This window comes from Lepidothrix coronata, unplaced genomic scaffold (genome assembly GCF_001604755.1).
Source record: "Lepidothrix coronata isolate B3197 unplaced genomic scaffold, Lepidothrix_coronata-1.0 Scaffold124, whole genome shotgun sequence".
Taxonomy (NCBI): Eukaryota; Metazoa; Chordata; class Aves; order Passeriformes; family Pipridae; genus Lepidothrix; species Lepidothrix coronata.
Window position 1 is genome coordinate 4954974 of NW_016690304.1, and position 13084 is coordinate 4968057.

General features: G+C 39.3%; 1 protein-coding gene across 2 annotated transcripts in view; it reads left to right on the top strand.

Annotated features, from left to right (window-relative positions):
- RHOBTB1 (Rho related BTB domain containing 1) overlaps positions 1 to 12671 on the top strand; it is a 52721-nt gene extending 40050 nt beyond the window's left edge. For both annotated transcript variants that reach the window (XM_017826121.1, XM_017826122.1), the window contains 7 exons: positions 2639 to 2824; positions 4567 to 5534; positions 5954 to 6072; positions 8478 to 8628; positions 10130 to 10218; positions 11638 to 11743; positions 12267 to 12671. In XM_017826121.1, coding sequence (XP_017681610.1) covers positions 2639 to 2824; positions 4567 to 5534; positions 5954 to 6072; positions 8478 to 8628; positions 10130 to 10218; positions 11638 to 11743; positions 12267 to 12436 — 1789 coding nt within the window. In that variant the 3' untranslated portion in view covers positions 12437 to 12671. The remainder of the gene's footprint in view (positions 1 to 2638; positions 2825 to 4566; positions 5535 to 5953; positions 6073 to 8477; positions 8629 to 10129; positions 10219 to 11637; positions 11744 to 12266) is intronic.
- The last annotated feature ends 413 nt before the right edge of the window (positions 12672 to 13084 follow it).

Sequence of the window (13084 nt, forward strand, 5' to 3'; positions counted from 1 at the left end):
TTTTAATGCTTGGGAAATATTAATGCTTTATTTTAACCTGACAGGTTCTGGCTTTTATGAACAAATGTCAAACCAAGCTTTATACTGCGATGTTTGCAAGTTGTAAATGTGCCTTTGACATTAAAAGGAATTGTAGGTATTTCAATTAAAGTTTCCAAATGACATTTTTCCCCAAGTGTTCACGGTTCTGTGTAGACAGTTAATCTTCCTCATATATTTCTGTCTCTAGTTTGTACTAAGAGTGCAAATCACGCGTATGACTTGAATGAAAACTTAATTTATTATATTAGAGTGTCTGTATTTTGTGAGCTACTATACCCAGCTGTGGTGCTGGTTCAGGGTGTGAACCCTGCCACTGCCCAGTGATTTCCCATCCGTCCTGTTTATGGCACAGAACCATTAATCTCTCTCTGTTCAGTACAGAACTGTCAGGAATCTTCATTTTATGGGGAAGTCCAGGTTTTAATGCAGGATAAATAATGTGCAAGTCACATTTTTTACCTCTTTTTTTTCTGTTTTTCTCTTCATTCGGAAGACAGATGAGAATGTTCTGTTAGTGCAGTGCTAGTGTGTTGTGAGTTTTGGGTAAAGAACTGAGCTTTCCCCAGCCCTGTTTTACGGTCTCCCAAGGAAGGTCAGAGGCAATGAGTTGCTCAGGAATCACATGGAGCTCGGAGAGAAAAACACGAGACTTCCTTGGCAAGGGCTGTAACACATGCAGGGGCCAGTCTGCTGGATAGTCTGGGCCAGCCCTGTCCAGGGAGCGGATCCTCCCTGGCTCTCTCAGGAGCCCAGATCCGTGCCCAGCCCAGCACTGGCCTGCCTGTGAACGCCTGCTGGAGCTCTGCTTCCTTTTGGTTTTCTGAGGGATGTGATGTGTGTCCTGTGGCTTGTAAAGTCAGGAGGCTTGGATACTTGTGACTGCAATTACTCAGCTTAGGTATTAATTTCTGAAGGACACAAGACAGGCTGTCCCTCTAAGATGCTTAGTTACAGTGAGGAGCAGCCAGGCAGCCAACGCTTGCTGCTCCAGCAGTCGTGATGGTCTTGAATTAAACAATTGACCAGATTAGAATACATGTGACACAGATTTATTTTTTTTTGTATTTTAGCTGTACACTGATTTCTCTTTCTGGGAGCTGAGCTAATGTCTACTGTAAGATTTTACTCTTACCTGACCTTGAATGGAACAGGTTTGAATTTACAGGGTGTTTGCCTCAGCTATGTAGCAAACCAGTGTATGAGCTGTGTTTTACTATTTGCTAGATAACTTTCCAGTTTGAAAAGCCTTGTTCCTAGATATAACAGATGTGTTGCAGCTTATATAAGAGAGAAATTCGGAGCAGGAGCATTTCTCTTGCATTAGATTTATGCTCACAGCAGTACCCGTATTGTATATGCAGCTATCTTTGGAAATGGTCTTGCTGGATATATCTGTGCCCTCAGTGAAATGTAGAAAGCAGCAGTACTGAGGAGGTATTTCATTATTTAAAAGGTGAATGTTAAGATTCACTGCTGCTGCTCTGTACATCACACAAACTGCAGACACAACACATTGGTGCTAAATTAAAGAATAATAAAAGTGAGATAGACGTGGTATTGCTGAGCTTATCCTGCTGACAATTCTGTATCAATAGGTTGCCTCCTCAAAACGTCCCTTCTCAATTGTTCTCGAGAGTTTCAATTCAGCTTTTTTTCTTCTTTTTTTTTTTCCTCATGAGACACTCCAGAGTTCGAGGACTGCTTTGTAACATCCCATCCCAGTTGATAAATAATGAAATTGCTCCAAGTTAGGAATGCCCTGAGACAAGTATTCAGGCATTTCTCTGCCTTTGGGTGCTAGCTCTGACAAAAGTCAGGCGATGGTTGGGTGGATGAACTGTCAGCCTTGATCCTCATATTTATAATTTATAAAGTAAGTTTATTTAGTGAAGTACTTATTTTTTCTAAGGAAAAAAAGCTGGCAAATATTGTCGTGCTTACTCTAAGCCACTGTCCTATTGTACACTTTAGCGACCTTATTTTCACCATAATGTTTATTTTTGCTGATATTGTAGAAGTGGTCATTCTGCAGTACTTTGACCTTCTAGCAGGTTATTTATTAAAGATATTAGAGAATTTCCATTCAAAGCACATTGCAGAGGAGACCACCTCAGTCCCTAAAACAGTGCAGTAAAGGTATTTCTCCATGACAAGTTTGGAAGTGATCTGTGTCTGCCTGTGTGGCCACTCTGAAGTTTTGCATAACTCCTCTCTAATTCCTAAGCACCAGTGATCTTTGAACTGCAATTTAGGTGTCCAGTCAACAGAATTGTTTCTTGGGCAATGACAGCCTCTGAGTAACTGCTGTGAAAGTAGAGAATGGAAAGCCCTCCCTCTTGCCTTAGTGCTCACACGTGCAGGGATCATCTCTCAGAATAGAGAGGCAGTGCTCCTGGGTGTGTGGCTTTGTGCTCCCATGCTTTTGTGGTGGAATGTGGAGCTTCTGTCAACCCTCTGCACGAACAACATGTGTTCTGACATGTGAGTGTCAGTGTATTTGTCAAAGAGTAGAGTGGAGTGGTGATGAAAACAGGTGAAACTGCAGCAAAAATCCTCCGTGGGGTTTTAATCGGATCTCTTCTCGTTTCCTTTCTAGGTCCGATGTGGTTGTTCTGTGCTTTTCCATTGCTAATCCTAATTCCCTGAATCATGTGAAAACGATGTGGTATCAAGAAATCAAGCACTTCTGTCCCCGCACACCTGTCATTCTGGTGGGCTGCCAGCTCGATCTCCGCTATGCAGACCTGGAGGCTGTGAACAGAGCCAGACGGCCTCTGGCAAGGTAAAATTTAAACAAAAATAAGAATTAAAAAAGAAATCACCTTGGTAATCAAGTTACAGCACTTCCAAAAGAGAAATTAGAGAGCCTAGATTCCTTTTTTTCTATACAATAGGAATATATGTGCTCTCTTCTGATTTTGTTGTCTGAGTTGGTTGGTTCTTTTAACACGTGCAGTTATTATGTTTCCCACAATATTTTTACACATTGGACATCTAACTCATTTGGGTGCCTGAACACTATAGTAAGATAGAGGTAATAATGTTTATTGAAGGTTTTAATATATGTCTTTCTCCTTCTGAACATGTGTATCATGAACATGTGTATCGTACCCTGTCACTACTGTCAGGTACTGTTTTAAACTGGCAGATTCTACTCAAGTTTTCTTAGTTCTCAATTATTTTTTTTATTTTTTTTTTGGTAATTGTAATCCTTGATCATGGATGGCAGACAATAAAACGGTTGCAAATTAAACTTCGAAAAGTTCTGGTGTTAAAAGAGAGTTTGGAGTCATTCTGGAGAAGCTTTTTTTTTGTTGCCCAGATTCAAAAGACGAGCACTCACGTGTTTGGACAAAACCATCTCACAATTACCTGCTTGCTTCTAATTTCTTCCTTCCATGGGAATTTGAATGAGACCAGATTCATGGAAATAATATCCATGATCATGTAATTAAAGACTGTATTGTAAGAAATTTCTGTAAGGAGATTGAATTAGTATTCTGTGGGCCCTTAGAAGACTTTGCATTGCATTGCATTCAAATTTTTGATTTGGCAATATGATTTTCATATGTTTGTTTGTTTATTAAACATTTCTTCATAATGTGGGTGGGGTGGGCTTTATGTTTGACTCTTTAAAAGGAAATGTTTGATTTTTTTTTTTTTTCCATAACTCTTCTTCTGCCCTAATTCCTGATTTCACCATTAATAAAACTGAATTGGTACTCTGCATGTCTAGCACAGACTTCTGCCACCTGAACTGGTTATTTATTAGCTGATGACTACAGCAGGCTGTTGTCTGGGGTGTGTTAAGTCTGTGCCAGCTTGTGTCTGCCCAATATGGAATGCTCAGAGAACACACTGTTGGGTCGTGTCTTCTGGTGAGATGATTTTTTTGCTGGGAAAATGGATCCTAGCCCAGACTTTTTACTGGTTTGTTTACCCTACCTCATGTACTAGAGCTGTTCTGGAAATTCATGAGTTCTCACATAATGCTTTACAGCCAAAAAAGCCTCTCTTGTGAAGAGTGTGTTCAATTACACTTTTGTGTAACAGGCTCCTATGATTTTCTTTAAAAGCATAAGCTTAAGAAATATTTCTCATTTCATATTTAGCTATATTTTTGGCATTTTTATGTCATGAGGATTTCCATTTGAGTTTAAATGATGAATATGAAGAAAGATCCTGACAAAATATCTGAGTTGTAAGGGATGTTAGGAGATTTTTTTAAATAATGAAAGTTCTCAAGTATCCTATCAACTGTTTTTACTCTAAATTTCCCTTTAATAGAGAGGCAGCTTAGTCTTTTTCGTGCAATTGATTTCTACATATATTTAGTAACAACTGCAAAGACACCACCACACTTAAATGAAATTTAAGTATGTGCTATTCTAAAACTCTGTGGAGTCATGATTGTAGATTTCCAAAGGGAATTAGTGCTGAATGTTTTGTAAAATTCCATGCTTTCTGGAATAACTTTCTGGTGACTGTTGTGTGTGACGAGGTTTATTTTTTGTTTAACCCTAGGCCGATAAAAAGGGGAGACATTTTGCCCCCAGAAAGAGGCAGAGAGGTTGCCAAGGAACTCGGGATACCATACTATGAAACCAGTGTATTTGATCAGTTTGGGATTAAAGATGTCTTTGACAATGCAATTAGAGCTGCCCTGATCTCCAGAAGACACTTGCAGTTCTGGAAATCTCATTTGAAGAAGGTCCAAAAACCTTTGCTTCAGGCTCCATTCCTACCTCCAAAAGCCCCTCCTCCGGTTATCAGAATTCCTGAGTGTCCCGTGCCGAGCATGAATGAAGCTGGATATTTATTGGACAGCCCACTGTGTGCAGATGTCATGTTTGTTCTCCAGGAGCAGGACTGCATTTTTGCTCACAAGATTTACCTAGCTACCTCCTCTTCAAAGTTTTATGACCTTTTCTTAATGGAATGTGAGGAAAGTCCGGACTTGGATGAAACACAGTGTAATAAAGAAAATACAAGTAAGGATGTTCAGACAAGTCACCCTGAGACAAATAGTGACAGTGATGAGAATTCCTTGAAAACTGCTGATGTTAAAATTCCCCCACCAGAAAGCAGTGACTCTTTAAACATGCTAGAACCCGAATCTGGTGAAACAAACCCTGCAGCGAGATCTCTGTCGTCCTGGGGTAAGGGATTTGTTAGTGTGCACAAGGAAATGCAGGTGAATCCCGTCTCCAATCGGACATGTCATGTAACTGTGGTAAAAATGGATTCATCTGTGCAGGCTGGACCTTTTAAAACTGTTTTGCAGTTTTTATACACAGGCCAACTGGATGAAAATGAGAAAGACCTCACAAGACTCGCTCAGATTGCTGAAATCTTGGAAGTATTTGATTTGCGGATGATGGTGGAGAATATTATGAATAAAGAAGCCTTCATGAATCAAGAGATTACTAAAGCATTTCATGTCAGAAAAGCTAATCGGATAAAAGAGTGCCTTTGCAAAGGGACATTTTCTGGTGAGTAAATACGTGCTTAAGCAGGAAGAGCACTAATTCTTTTCTCATTCATGTTACTCTCACTTCCCAGGCTTCAAAAACTCTGACAGCTTACATTGTTCAGGGAGGGTGACCCCAAAATTACAGTGTTACTCAGGCCAACTGTTCCAACCTGGGATTCTGTAGTTTAATTTCTCAAAATTTACCCACAGCTTTTAAAGAAGGGACTCAATTCTCCAAAGTGTTGAGCATCCAATATCCCCCTTTTAAATGAGGCTTTTCATTTAACTATATAAAACTGAATTATTTTTGGGGTGGGGGCCATGGGAAATGAAAGAGGTCCTTGGTTAACAACATGCCAGTGACACACGCATTCTGGAGGCACAATTTCACTTGAAGCACAGCTTTGCAGCACGTCTGTTCCTTTGTTCCCATGGCAGATGTGACATTTAAATTGGACGATGGAAGCATAAAGGCCCACAAGCCACTGCTCATCTGTAGCTGTGAATGGATGTCTGCTATGTTTGGAGGATCATTTATTGAAAGCTCCAACAGTGAGGTATTTGTCTGGTTTTGTCCATTTTGCTTATAATGTTTAATGGATTTAGGGTGATGGGAGCATCATTCTGTATCTACTTGAAAGGTTGCAGTAATCCCTGGAATCAGTCTTTATTCTTCCCTTGCAAACTTGGGACAATTTTCTTCTTAAGGCATTAAATAAGGTTGCCTAGGAAGATAGCATCCTTTCTGTACAATTCTTCCTTTCAGCATTGGAGCATGTATTTAAACCCAAAGTCCTTTAAAATATTAAATATAGGGATGGGGGAAATGAAGTATGAATTAGTGAATTTCTTTAAAATAATTTTTTAAGCAGTGTGAATATACATTTGTACAATCAGAAGCATTACAAAGAATACTTGAGACGGGGCATTGATGAAGGAACTGAAGAAAAAAGGGTATTAAAGAACATAGTGTTAAACTAGAAAAGGGAGCTGGTTTCACAGAAATTAAGTGAACTTTGGTAGAAGTTCTACTAACTTTAGTAAAAACTCAGCTCAGATTCTGTATCAGTTTGTCCTCTGGAATAAAGCAGGGATGCAATACAGTTTAAAAGATCCCAGTGCTTTGAATTAAGATTTTGCAGCAGAAGCTTTGTATTTTCAGTTGCCTTCATGGTCTGTTTTTCAAATTCCAAACACTTGGCTAATATTTCTTTCTTGTGCTTTATCCATGCCCAGAGTTTTATTTTTGTTTTGATTTTCTTGTTCCTTTCCATACTCATGGGTCTCGCTCATATGAAGAGTTCAGTTCTTTCATGTTTAATATTCAGGAAGATTTTGTTCTACTTAGATTTTTCTGGCTTCTTCTAATATAGCTGTAAACATAATTCCTTTCCCAGAGGCATACTCAACAAGTGGTTCATTAAAAATACATAGTTTCATTCTAGTAAGCTACATTTGGCAATGAAGAATATGCATTTATTTTCTACCAGCCTATTTTTAATGATTAGCTTAACAGTCTTAGCTTATCTTTCCAATTTAAAATATTTAGCTTCCATTTTGTAGAGTTTAAGGCATTCAGTAATGCTTTTGGAAGTTTTAAAATATAGGTAGATATGAATCAAATGGTTTCCTTTGACTGGTTTACGAAAAATAAAACCATCTATTTTTACATATTACCTTTTCTGTATTTGGGGCAAATTTAATAAACTCATTCATTGAATTTACAGTTCTCTGCACTAACAAAAATATATTAATAATGAATGAGTTTCACAGCTAGCTGCTCTCACTTGGAGAACTGAGTGGCTGATATGCCTGAGAGCTTCATGCTTTAGCACTAACAGATCTGGCTTTGGATCCCACCCATCCAGGCAGAGCTGAAAAAAAATTCACAAATCCCTGAAGGTTAACAACCAGCTACCTGGCAACACTTAACCCCATCTAGCAGGAAGTATGTGCTGACTGCTTCCAAACAGTCAGGTTGAGTTGCATGTACATTTAATTAATTCCTCATCATATTTTTTTTATTATTTTTCTGCTGTGCCGTTCTTTTTCTGCAATTTCTTCAGAATACCACAGTGCATTCTTCAGTGACAGCATCTCTTTCTTGAGTTATGAAGATGTACATTACAAATTGCTGATTGATGGGATCCACTAGCTCAGGGGTTGGAGGCAGACCTGCCAGCTGCAACCTTCAGCCCTGCAAGTTTTACCCTGTTCTTGGAGGGTTGATCGTGTGTGCAAACTGTGGTTGAGATGCTACAGTGATAGGTTACAGTGGGGCTTTTGAACTGTCCTTCCTCTTCTTCTAGGCCTCCCTGCAGTGAAATGGAGTTAGGGTTGTGCTGGGGAAATAATAGACAACTTTTGTCCTGGTCTTGGTAGCTTCATCCCATGCTGGTTACACTAATTACATGTGTGGCAAAAACAGCTTACATTTTCTTCATTTCTTCAGTTCTCAGTTCCTTCCCAAACTTCTTTGCTTGGATCATTTGATTATTTACAAACAGACTGAGAGTCTGTTTTATTGTTATCCTTTGGTTTTTGTTAGTCTCAGAATATTCCTTACCAGGAGCAGATAGATTACATTCCTCAGGACATCTACCAAGGGAGGTTTGGCATGAGGAGTGCTCAGTGGCTTTTATGTATCTCACTGAGCTGTCCATTTGCAGGCTAGAAAAGCACTGAACAGATTCACTGCTTGATGTGGATCCAATTCCAGCAACTTGGTACCGAGTTCTTGTGTGTAAACTGGCAAAGGATCTGACTCTGCAGGTATGCTTACCTGCTGGCAACTTCTTGAACTTTAATGGGAAATTTCTGTTTTGAAAAATGTTTTCCCTGCATTCCTAAAATAACATGAAGAGAAAAAGGGAAAGTCCAGCAAAGTCAGAGAGGTGAAATATGGCCTCTATATTAAAATCCCTTAATTATTAGAGACTTTTTTCTTAAATATCTTTTCCAGGTAGTTCTTCCCAACATAAACAAGGCTTCCATGCAAGCGGTTTTAGATTACTTGTATACCAAGCAACTGTCCTCCAGTCAGGAACTGGACACACTTGAGTTAATTGCATTGGCAAATAGGTTTTGCCTTCCTCACCTGATTGCTCTTGCAGGTAAGAATTTGTGGCCTTGTCCAATGCAGTGTCTTCTGCAATGGCTAAAACGTGGTTTAATGGTTTTTCAAACATACAAAGATTTTCCCAAGTGTCAGAAAAAAAAAATTTTTTTCTGAGAGGGACATAGTAACACAAATTGATATTTTCATATAGAGAAGTGTATTTGCCTTTCTCTTGCACTTTTCAGTTTCCTGCTGAATCAGCTCAGAACACTGAAGTTTTCTGTGCTTTAAAAACAGAGGGAGTAAACCTTCTCTTCAGAATTGATTCTAATGTCTGTGGATTGTAATAGCCATTCTGTTGTTGTTAATTTACCTGAAAGCAAGAAGAACTCCAGGTTTTCCTTCAAGTCATGAATGAAATGCTCCATTTTACATTTCTGTTCAAAGAAAGTAACTGAGCCAGGACTGATCTGGATGATCATGTTTCTCTCTATGTATGTAACTTGGCACTGTTATGAAGACATGACCAAGGCCAAAACTCAGAGGCATATGAAGCAAAGCTACACATATCCACAAGACAACATTTAGGCAAAACTTAATCACATACCAAACCCTAGCTCTCCTTCAGTTGTGCGTCAGGACTGTGTCTCGTGTCTTCACTGGTTCTGACAGACCAAATCTTTATTGCCTGATTTCGTATATACATTTTATCTGAAGTTTTGGTTATTTTTTTTTAAGTAATTGCAGCATAAACATATGTACAGTATTAAGACTATTTCATTCAGTTTAATTCTTGATGAAATAATTTTGAGTCCAAAGGCTACTGCCAACAACTGAACCCAGCAGAATCAAGTCACCTGACAGCCTTTCCCAAAAAGCATTCAAACTTCCAAGATTCTAGGAAATAGTTCTAGGAAAGGGTTAGGGAGAATCTTGAACTGAAGTGACTGTTGGGGGGGAGCTGGTCAGCCTTCATCTGGATCCCTAGATCTGAAAGTCTGAAGAGGTCCTGAAGTGACCTTTTCTCTCTCAGTGCTGTGTACACTCATTAATAAATCCACAATTCAGTGGGAAGTGCGCTGTTGCCTAAAAACTTCTTATTACCCCAAAGAGACAGCTGATCCGTATTTCTAATTTATATTGAATATTGTACCCATCCATTCTCCCAGAAAGAGACTAGTGGCTGCTGAACTTTGTCCTTCTGTGAGTGGTTATTAACTGCAGGCTTACTTTCTGTCAGAAAGAGATAAGAATTGCATGAAACCAAAATAAATTGTTTGGGTTGAAGCAAAGGGGCAAATCCTCATGGGGGCTTGTGCTCCAGTGGAGCAAGACAGTTTATACCTGTGATACAGAATCTTCAGTCACAGCTCTAAAGGTGAGAATTTGACTGTACCCAAATCTGATGGTATCTGGGTGAATGTGACCTGTGCATAATGCCAGCTAACACCAGGAGGAGGGAGAACATCCCACCTTGATTCTTCATTACCTGTAGATGATCTGACCTTGAAATGTGACCATTTGCCATGTGAGTGATGAGTTTTCTCCTCTAACAGAACAGCATGCAGTACAAGAGCTGACAAAAGCCTCCATGAGCGGCGTTGCAATAGATGGGGAAGTGCTCTCCTATTTGGAATTGGCACAGGTCAGTGTACACAGCTTTTTAAAGATATTCTGGTCTGCAACTCTGCAGGACTTGCTTTTAGCACCTTACTGGTTCTGAGCATTGCTTCTGAGTGGCTCAAAGTCTGCAGTTCTGAGAGTGACTGACAATAAAACTTAGTTTTATCTTCTATTTTAAGGAAGGTTTTTCCATTAGTTCAGAGGTGAAACATCCCTTTAAGTAATCTCAGAGGAGTTGTCTTTCAAATATATGTCTTAGTTTTTCTTGACTGTGAAACTTCCAAGCTCCATGTTCTCGTGACCATGGTTCAGTAGCGTGAAAAGCAATGTAATGAAGCTGTTCAGCTTTGTAATGGTGACTGATTCTTGCCTTCCTTTCAATTCAGCTTTGGTAGATTTATTTAGACCCGTATTGCAAAGGCAACATTTTTTGAATACTTAGACTGGCTACTCAAAGTCAATCATCTGATAATTCTTATGTTCAAATACGTTTCAATGTTTCTTGAGTTCCAGAAATCATTAAAAAAGAGAGTCCCTAGCTCACAGTTAAACACTGCTGTTTTCCAAAAGGAATCATACAGCAGACTCCCAGATACAGTAGAAAAAGATAAAATATTTTTAAAATTTTATTATTCTTGATTTCACATTAATGAGTCAGCTGCAGATTGGCTTGAAGTCTGGGGCTTAAGTAGCACTAAAATACTGCAAAGCTGGCCACCATGCAACATTTCCTGCAGCTGTTTTCAAGTGCCTCTCTTGCAATACCTATAATCCTGTTGGAAAACCAGAACTGAACCCCTCCCAAAAGAGAGCAGCTCTCTTCACTTCATTTTGATTTTACAAAGAGTAATTTTTCTTTTAGTTTTTTTTCTCCTGGTTGAAGACAGAAGCAATATCCTTAACTACTGTTAGAATGTCCTCTGTGCCCAGTACCTAGCTCGGTATGATGTGTTCATAACCTGAGATCACAGCAGGCAGTCAGAATGCTGAAATCCATACACAGGCTGTACAACTTGACTTGCATTTTAGCTGTGCTTCCTTGTGACTGTAGGAAGCTTGTACAAGATTCTGCCTTGAGCTTCTGTCAACGAGCAGTTCTGCAGGGAGTTACTTCAGAGCAGGGTTTGCAGTAAATATAGGGACACACGACTGGTACAATCACACCAGGAAATTCAGTTCCAGTGTGCATGAGTCTGAACACTCTTTGCCAGATGCTGGGCATGTTGAACACCTGTTCTGGGGCCAGTGGTTGCTCCAGCAGAATTGTGCAACAAGGTCTAGGACATCTAAAGGCCACTTCAGCCTCAAAAGCTCTGTGTGCTTGGGAGAATTCTGCCAGGTACAATCTGCTGGAGACCATTCTAGTTTCAGCTGTTAATGGGGGCTGCAAAATGAATGATAACCTCAGGAAGTGCAATAAGCTCTTTGTTTTCCTTCCTAGTTTCACAATGCTAACCAGCTGGCAGCTTGGTGCTTGCACTACATCTGCACCAACTACAACAGCGTTTGCTCCAAATTCCGCAAGGAAATCAAAGCTAAATCTGCAGGTATGGGCAACTTCCTTCCTCAGTTTTCGTGAGGTTTCCCCTTCTTTCTCCCCACCCAGTTGATTAAACCTGAAGACAAATATGAGCTCAGACAGCTCAGCCGTGAGACTGAACCTCTGCGCTATCTGAATAGCATTCATAAATTCTTATCTGCAAAGAAAGGTCATAATCATTAGCCTGATTGCTGGGCAAGCATTATGTTCTTTACCTAATTCAGTGATGCTAAAAGGAACAGAGCTATTTTCAGGCTCTGCAATGAAAAATACACTCTGTAAAGGCCTTGCTTTTTTATAGCTTTTGGTGGACTGTGGCCTCTTTAGTGCAACCACTTTCAAAGTCTTGTCTCACTGTAAGTAAGGCATTGGAGGAAACTGGGTGAATCCTTGATAAACCAGACAACATAGAGACTGGATGAGGGATTAGCTGCACAGCTTTTTGCAGACACTCAAGACATTCCAGGGGTTTGTGTATCTTATTGACTTGTTTGTTTTGTTTGGTTTTTTCATTGTTTCTTTTTAATCAGATAATCAAGAATATTTTGAGAGGCATCGGTGGCCGCCTGTGTGGTATTTAAAGGAAGAAGATCACTACCAGAGGGTGAAAAAGGAAAGAGAAAAGGAAGATGTTGCACTGAACAAACATCATTCGAAGCGGAAGTGGTGCTTCTGGAATTCCTCTGCTGTAGTTGCCTGAACAAAGCAAATAAGTGGAAATCCATAGCCAGAAATTATTCTTATTTGTTAGAAATAAGATGTAGTTCAGGTTTTCAGGAAACTGTGTTCCAAGTGTGCATTTATTACTGCTAGGGTCAAAAGCACAAGCTCACTGAAAGTGAGCCTGGAACAGCTCCTCGAAGTCATATGTACATTTTTGACTGATAAGCAGATAAATGTCGACCACTATTACATTTCTTTTTATACAAAAAAAACCAAATCCAGCATTAATGTTTCAATCTCCAGTTGGGAAATATTTTTATACTGTCTGGTGTATTTTGTTCAGATAAAATTCTGGATACTGTTTTATTTTACAGACCACAAAATAACCATGTAGCAGCTTTGTAATTAGATTTTAACTATTTTTACTATGCGAGCACAGTGAAATAGACAATCTTCAGTCATAAGAGACTGCTTTTAGAGTATCTCATAAAAAGTCATCTTAGGAAAAAAAATCTAGTTGCCTACTATAGGTTGTCTTTTTTAAACTAAGTACTGTGCACTGGTAATATAATTAGATGGTTATTTCCCCTTTCTAAAGTAAAGGGTTAGAATAAGATCCAATAACTGCAAGATATAGAGTGCTTGATCTTTGCTCAGCTGAATAATAGGCAGTATAATTACCTGT